The sequence below is a fragment of the Chrysochloris asiatica genome, unplaced genomic scaffold (genome assembly GCF_000296735.1).
Source record: "Chrysochloris asiatica unplaced genomic scaffold, ChrAsi1.0 scaffold00029, whole genome shotgun sequence".
NCBI classification, from domain to species: Eukaryota; Metazoa; Chordata; class Mammalia; order Afrosoricida; family Chrysochloridae; genus Chrysochloris; species Chrysochloris asiatica.
In genome coordinates, this window is record NW_006408547.1 from 4771125 (window position 1) to 4778878 (window position 7754).

The 7754-nt window shown below is 40.0% G+C and overlaps 1 protein-coding gene across 1 annotated transcript in view; it reads right to left on the bottom strand.

Moving 5' to 3' along the window:
* Nucleotides 1-2017: 2017 nt before the first annotated feature.
* METTL21C (methyltransferase like 21C) overlaps nt 2018-7754 on the bottom strand; it is a 12495-nt gene continuing 6758 nt past the window's right edge. Inside the window, exons 3-4 of the mRNA XM_006846672.1 lie at nt 3564-3681; nt 2018-2435 (exon numbers count right to left, since the gene is read on the bottom strand). Coding sequence (XP_006846735.1) covers nt 2041-2435; nt 3564-3681 — 513 coding nt within the window. The 3' untranslated portion in view covers nt 2018-2040. The remainder of the gene's footprint in view (nt 2436-3563; nt 3682-7754) is intronic.

Sequence of the window (7754 nt, forward strand, 5' to 3'; positions counted from 1 at the left end):
AGAGAAAAAGGCCCCCAGCGAGATGGATTGGCAAAGTGGTAGCATCAGTGGGTTCAAGCGTAACAAAGTTTGTGAGGTTCTGGTGTGCATAGGGTCACTATGACTCGGAACTGACTTAATGGTACCTGACAACAACAGTAATGGGTCGGAACTGACTCAATAGCACATAACAACAACAACATACACACACTTGTCTGTATAAATTATTTGCATTTGTTTTGTTAGGTTTATTCTTAAGTAGCTGATAATGCTATTCTAAGTTATCACTTATATTTACCACTGTTTATTTAAATTTCATTTTCTGTTTATGGTTACAATTTATAAATACATTGAACTTTGTGTATCTACATTTATTCAGCAACATTTATTTTCTTTTAGTGGTTGTCATAGATACATAAGTTTGAGCTTGTATATTGACATTACATTTTGTAATCTTGCTTGAATTTTATAAATTCCTATCATTCGTCTGTAGGTTTTCTACAGTTCCAAGGGTCAGCAACTATATCTTGTACGCCAAATCAAACCAACAGCCTCTTTTTGAATTGCCCATAATCTTAGTTTTGAAGTGGCGCTGTAGGATAAGCATTGGACCACATGGTCGGTTTGAACCACAAGGCTGTAGGTTCAAACTCACCAACCACTCCTATAGAAAGTTGCTATGAGGCGGAAATGACTCAGCGGCACTTAACAACCACAACAAAATAATATGCTACTGAGACAGTATATGGCCTACAGACCTAAAATACTTTTTATTGGCCTATCACAGAAAATGTTGACTGTCCCTTAGTCTACAAATTCATATCATCCACAAATAGTCAGTTTTATTTCACCCATTGAAAATCTGCATGTTTTATTTCTTTTCTTTCCGTTTCGACAGTGACTGAAACCTTCAGTACAATGTAGCTTCTTTAAAAGAGATGATAGGAGCTGGAATGTTTTTCCTATCCCTACCTCAGAGAGATACGAAAAAAGTTTTCTTTTTAATTGTGATGCTTAGTTTATAGTTTTTTTCTACCCACTCTTTATCATAAAAACAGCAACAACAATCCAACACAAGAATTCAGTTGCATCAGTCCTGGAAAAAGACATCATGCTTGGTAAAGTGGAGGGTCAGTGAAAAGAGGAAGACTCCCAAGGAGATGAAATGACAAAGTGGCAGCAGCATTGGGCTCAAACTTAATAAAGATTGTGAGGATCACACACAACTGGGCAGTGATTCCTTCTGTTGTGCATCAAGTTACTACGAATCAGAACAGATCAACGGCACCTAACAACAGCAGCTGTTGTCATTCAATACAGATTGAATAAATACAGACTGAATAAAAATAGTGAAAGGATACCACCCTGGCACATACATTTCCTGATTTTAAACCATTCGGTATTCCCTTCTATTCTAACAACTGCTTTTTGGTCTATAGTCAGGTCTTCCCAATGTTATCCATAGTCAACTGTGGTCCACAGAAGGGTGATGATTTCTAAAGTAAATTATCTTTGAAAGTTCTTAAGACAACTTTCATTTTCTCATTCCAGTGCTGCTGCCATGTTTTAGAATTTTTTAATCAATGTCAAACCTATTACGATTTTCTCTCACTCAGTATTCTTTCTTTTTGCTACAGTTAAAATCCATATAAATAGATTTTTAAAGTTAAGGTATAAGGATCTACTTAGTTCTGTTTCAAAAATCATATAGCAAAAATATACTGACAAGTATAAGCCAGGATATCTAACAGAAATAACAATAGATAAATCCAGCTGTTAATTCATTGGTTTGTGTAAATTTATTGATACATTTAATTGAAATTATTGGAAGTCAGTAAAGTTATTTTGAATGCTCTTCTTTGCAGATATTTGCTTATCCAGATAGATAGCTGTACCTTATTTCAGCTAGCTGATTGCAGTGTTCTCACGTTTTTTCTAACTAGACAGGTTGCTTCTAGCCTCTCAATTTACTAATAGCCACTGAGAGACTTTTATTGCCAGTGCAGTCTCCATCACAGCTCAAAAGACACGCTAGTATTTTTGAAAGGCATTTTGTTTAATTTAGTCCCATTTCAGTATTCCTTTAAAAAGTTTGACTGATGACTCTGGAAATTCAGCCAAGAGTGTTGTATCAAACACTTGCTTAAATTTATCTAAAAATTCATAATCGGTGCTGAATCTGAACTTGTTTGCCCAAAGCAGCACTGTCCCTGGCTGACAAAAATATACCATGGTGGTCAGCAACTTGTCCAGGAAGTAATGATGGTAGACCACATCAGAGGCCAAAATATAATCGTAATAAAAAGTCGACTTGGGGAAGTTGTGTTCCAGGTCTTCTCCCCACACCAGTTCTTTCACGTCAGGCAGATGAGCTGCACATTTTAGGGTATTTGTTACAAGATTATACTGAAGGTTCCCCAGGACATCAGGCAAATCAGTTGCTGTGACTTGAGCCCCTAAGAGAGAAGAGCATAGTAATGCTGATGTTGTAATGTGAGTATCGCAGTGCGTACACTTACTCAGGGGAATCACAAGCACTAAAACTGGGCTTCTTAGCCTGGACTCTACTGACCCATAGGCTGACCAGATTTGATATATTTGGACTGGGTAAGGCCTGGAGGGTGGGAAGGCTCTCCCGTGCACTGTCTAGTAGCATCAGGGGTCTAGTAGCAACAGTAGCCTCAAATAACATGATCACTTTGATACCAGTAGTGACCTCCCACATCCAACCTTTAAGTCATGACATTAAAAAATACCTCCAGAAATTATCACTTGCCCTTCATTGGGCAAAATCAGATGAGAATCACTGAAATAAAATAATATTCCCATCTTTTAAGAAATTGTAAGTTAACTAACAATAGTGCAATGGTGGGAGATCTTAGGTTCCTAAAATATATTTAAGATAATAATTTATAATGTCTTTCTTTCCAAACTTGTATTTATCTGAAGATTTCTTTTTTTTTTTTCTCTTGTGCAAGATATTCATCACCTAGTTTGCGCTCTACAAAAGATGATTTATTTTGTCCGACTCGCTTCCCTACCAAAATGCATTATTAATTTTTTTGAACTGGAAAGACAGTGACAAGGATTCACAAAACACATCACCATATTTCCAGACTGATTTTAACAGAAAAATAATTGTAATCGTGTAAGCAGAACTATGCCAGATTTGTACCCAAGTCTTGTCCAGTACAAAAGAACTGTTGGAATGCATTTGAGTATTAACTTGTCTTCACTATGATTAAGTCACTCCCTCCACCCCACCCCAAATATCAGTTAAACTATGTGCAATGAAAAGTAGGAAACCACATAAACACAGCTATTTACATCAGCAACCTGGGAGTCACACCTCCTGAAGTTCAACTTCATCACATGGTAACTGGGCAGACTAAGCAATTTACTCAGCCTCTCCAAGTCTTAATTATCTCTTGAGTAACAGTAGAAATGCACAATTAGTGACATTTGGGGGTATTCAGTGAATGGAATTAGGCCAAGCCTGAAACCACATCCTCACCGGTAAGCATTTTTCACTATCACGGTAAATGCCATTTGAAGTAATGTGAGTAACAAGTAAACCAACAAACCTAAAATACTGGCCACAATGGAGACCAGGCCTGGTCCAGCACCAATTTCAAGTATTTTAGTATCTTGGAGATTCAAATCCTCTGTATGTTCCTCCAAATACTGACACAAAGCTGTAGCCTAAAAAATATTTACAACAATTTTTACCTCAGTGTTGGAACATTGGAAACCAGTAACAAACAACTCCCCATTTCAAGTTAAATACTAAAAGACATGTTATTAAATACTTTCAGCTTACCAAAGGGTTCCTAAGAACTAAAACGTATAATCAATGCCGTATTTTGTGTAGTTGGATGGCATCGTATTAATTCTAACTCATCGCAACCCTACAGCACAGAGTCAAACTGCCCAATAGGATCTGCCAGGCTATTCAGAGTCCTGGAAATAGGATAACACTCCCGTCTTTGAATCTCAATTGTAATCTTCACAGGTGCAGATTACCAGTTCTCCCCTCTCCACCTCCCGCAGAACATTTAGTGTGTTCAAACCTCCAGCCTTTCAGTTAACCACTCAGTGCTTAGCCCATGGCATCACCAGGCTCCTAGGCCACTAGAAGATCTTTGGAATAAGAAAGTCATAAGAGTGTCCATGAAGAAAACAAAAAAGTTTAAATTGTATCTGAGGAAGTAGAAAAACAGATTTATTCCCAAACTTTGCCTATATCAGAAAACTAGATCTATCTCCCAGGAATTAGAAGACCCAGCTCTTATAAACCAGGGAAATGTAGGGCTAAAGAACATGTGCCGTTTCTAGCTGCTTTGAAAAGGTTATTGTATAAACTGTTAAAACACCTGTCTCCTGACTCCTTTACCAAAATACAGCTTGTTGGAGACTTTCTCTTCTCGGACAACCAAACAGTTATTAAGTCTTTTAAAAAGTGGCTCATTTAAGAGACACTCAGGCTACCAGAACAGTGCTTCCCAAACTTCAGTGTGTGCACGAATTATCTGGGACCTTGTTGGAGACACAGATGCAGGAGGGTTGGAACAGGACAAAGCCCAGCATTTCAGACAAGCTCCCAGGTGAGTCTTGTGCTGCTGGTTCACACATCACACTTTGTTTTGTTGTTATTTTAAATGTGGATAAATTAAGAAAGCTTTTTGTTTTAATATATATGAAATTAAACATCTGTTTCCTTCTTTCTTTGTTCTCTTTGGTCTCCATCTTTCTGACTTCCATAAAGAGAAGAAGGATATTTGATTTGTATTAATTCATGAGGTGTTCCTATTGATGTTACTGAGGTGTCATGGAGCAGTGCCCTGGCGAGAGAGAGTAACAGTGGTATGCATGAGGAAGTTTATCTTTAGTGTGATTATCCTAAAGTTGGGAAGGAGAACACTGAGATTAAAGAGAGAGAGAGAGGACTTGAATTCTCATTTCCTTTTAACTTTCAGGCCTTAGCTAAAGATCAGTTCTCCTCTTCCTACAGATGTGTTATGATTCCATTTTCCACTTTGGACCTGGGCTGGAGTTAAGGATTGTTGTTGTTGTTAAGTGCTGTCGAGTCGGTTCCGACCCATAACGACCCCGTAACCTTCCAAGGAGCAGCTTGTGAGCTTGAATCACTGACCTTGCAGTTCAGTCAGCTTTGTAGTCTGACGTGTTAGCTCACCATCTTTGTCCGTGGTCAGATTAGGAGCAAACCTAATCCAAATGGTCACTCCATTTCACCTTCATCTGATTATTTCCACAAACATTTGCTGCACACATACATACAAAGATTAGTACAACCAGGGCAGATTACTTAGTAAGCAAGGGACTTGCTTGTGCTTATGTACTAATCTGTAGTGAACAGTTTCACGTGCTTTTCACATTGGATGTCGCAAGAAAAAAAAATTGAAACTGCTCACTACAGACTATGTTGTTTTTGTTAAATGCTGCCATGTTGGTTCCTACCCATAGCAGCCCTGTGTTTCCAAGGAGCAGCTGGTGAGCTTGAACCCGCTGACTTTGCGGTTCAAACAGCTTTGCAGTCTGGCACATTAACCCACAGCATCATACCAGAACTCCACTACATATTATGTTGTTGTTGTTGTTATGTGCCATGGAGTCGGTTCCGACTCATAGCGACCCTGTACATCTTTACGGGAGCAGAAAGCTTCATGTTTCTCCCGCAGACTAGCTGGTAGTTTCAAACTAGTGACTGTGAGGTTAGCAGCCCGATTCGTAACCACTATGCTACCAGAGCTCCTTACTACAGATTATAAGTAAGCACAAATAAACCCATGCTCACCTTGTTTATTGGGTACCTGTCCCTGTCAGGGATTGTTAATTTACAAGGAACTATGATTCTGTAGGAAAGTTTGGTGGGACTGGAAGACAGACAGATGCCAGCCATGCCTAGGAGCAGAATCTCTGATGAGGTGGGGAAAAAAGTGAAATTGTTCACTGCACATTAGTAAGTAAGCCATCACTTACCTTGCTTTTTGGGCAATTCGATATTGAGACACAACAGAGCAATCTACCCTTAAGGTATCAAATGGGGAAAAAGAGGCTAGTAAACCAATTATAAACTGCATTACTCTGAGGCAAGTGGCACAAAGGAGGCACGGACAAGGCACTGCGGTGCAAGTATCGTGGAGACCATTGGAAAGTCAGGGACAAATGACCTGGGTTATGAAGGATGCATGGGAGTGACAACAGACAGGAGACAGAGACACTTCCGGCAGAAGATAGCATGTGAAAGAGGAATACAGGTATCTAAATTACTAACTGGCACACTGCACCTCGTCCAGGAGATGAGAAGGAAAGCATTTAGGGGAAAAGAGTTATTTGGTTCTTTAGGAGAAAGGATGATTATGTCTATGTGGTGGGTTTCGGTAATCAGAAGAGTATCACCTCGAACAGTCAAGACGACATGTGCTTTGAGAGATGTTCAGAAGAAATAAATGCCCACAGGCGTCCTTCCTATAAATAAGAGGTTTGGCCCCATTTAGGGTGTTATCTGAAGACAACCTTTCTCCAGAACAGTTGCATCCTGTGACATGTCAAACACTCCTCCCACCCACTTAGCTTATTAGCAAATTCTGAGAAGGGACCTCTTTCACAGAGACGTGCACTTGAAGTCACACAAGACAAAGGTGTTTTCCTACTTTATGGAAATTCTTCTCCGCAGCTTTCAGCATCCTAAAAAAGGCCAGGTGTTTGTTGAATGAAAGACTGAGGCCTTAATGAGAATGAAAATCAAGGAAACAAATGTTCTGTGATAGCTCTGCTTACTTGCCAAATATAATAGGAAGCTGGGAATACTTTGGTGGTTTTCAAACTTGTTTAGCCAAAGACATGTTGGTGTTTGAAGAAAATCATGTTTTTATACATAAAGTGTAAAACATGAGCTTGGGTAGGAGCGGAGGTAGATGGGAGGTTTGTTGCGTTGTGGAGCAGAGCAGGAAAGAAACCCTAGGACTTGGAGCCTTTTGGCAGTCTCTCTCCTTTCTGCTTCTTCTTCCCAAGTACTTACCTGCACACCCAGACCACCCAGAGGAAGTTCCATGGAATCTCTAATTATGAGGGGCCTCTGGATTAGTAGCATTCACATCACCTGGAAGCTTGTAAGAAATGCAGAGCCCCAGGTCCCACTGCAGGCCTACTGAGTCAGACAGAGGCTGCAGAACCCCAGTATGACTCACAGAATTGCTAATATTTGAGAAGTTCTGACCTGGAACCTTCCCAAGCACAGGCTGAAAACCTCTGATGGAGTGAAAAGAACAGTTAATAGTGCTGACATCTTGCAGCCACAGTCTCAGCTGATTCCCTCTTTAGGCCCCCAGACAAAGAGCTTTAACAAACCAATGTAGCACTATACGATCAGCACTGGACCCCAAACCACAAGGTCGGTGGTTCAAACCCACCAGCTGCTCCTCAGAAAGCCTCTACAGGGTCAGTGTGAGTTGGAACTGACTCGATGGCAAAACAAACAAAAAGGTAGACCAAATATTACATTACTAATTGCAGCTATCCTGAGTTTACTTGTAGTACTCGGTTCACTTCTCACAATCATATCAGGAACTAAGATTTATCACTGCATATTTAGCTCTGGTAGCATAGTGGTTACAAATTGGGCTGCGAACTACAAGGTCAGCAGTTCGAAACTACCAGCTGTTCCTCAGGAGAAAGATGAGGCTTTCTGCTCCTATAAAGATTTACAGCCTCGGAAACCCTGTACAGGGTCACTATGAGTCGGAACTGACTCC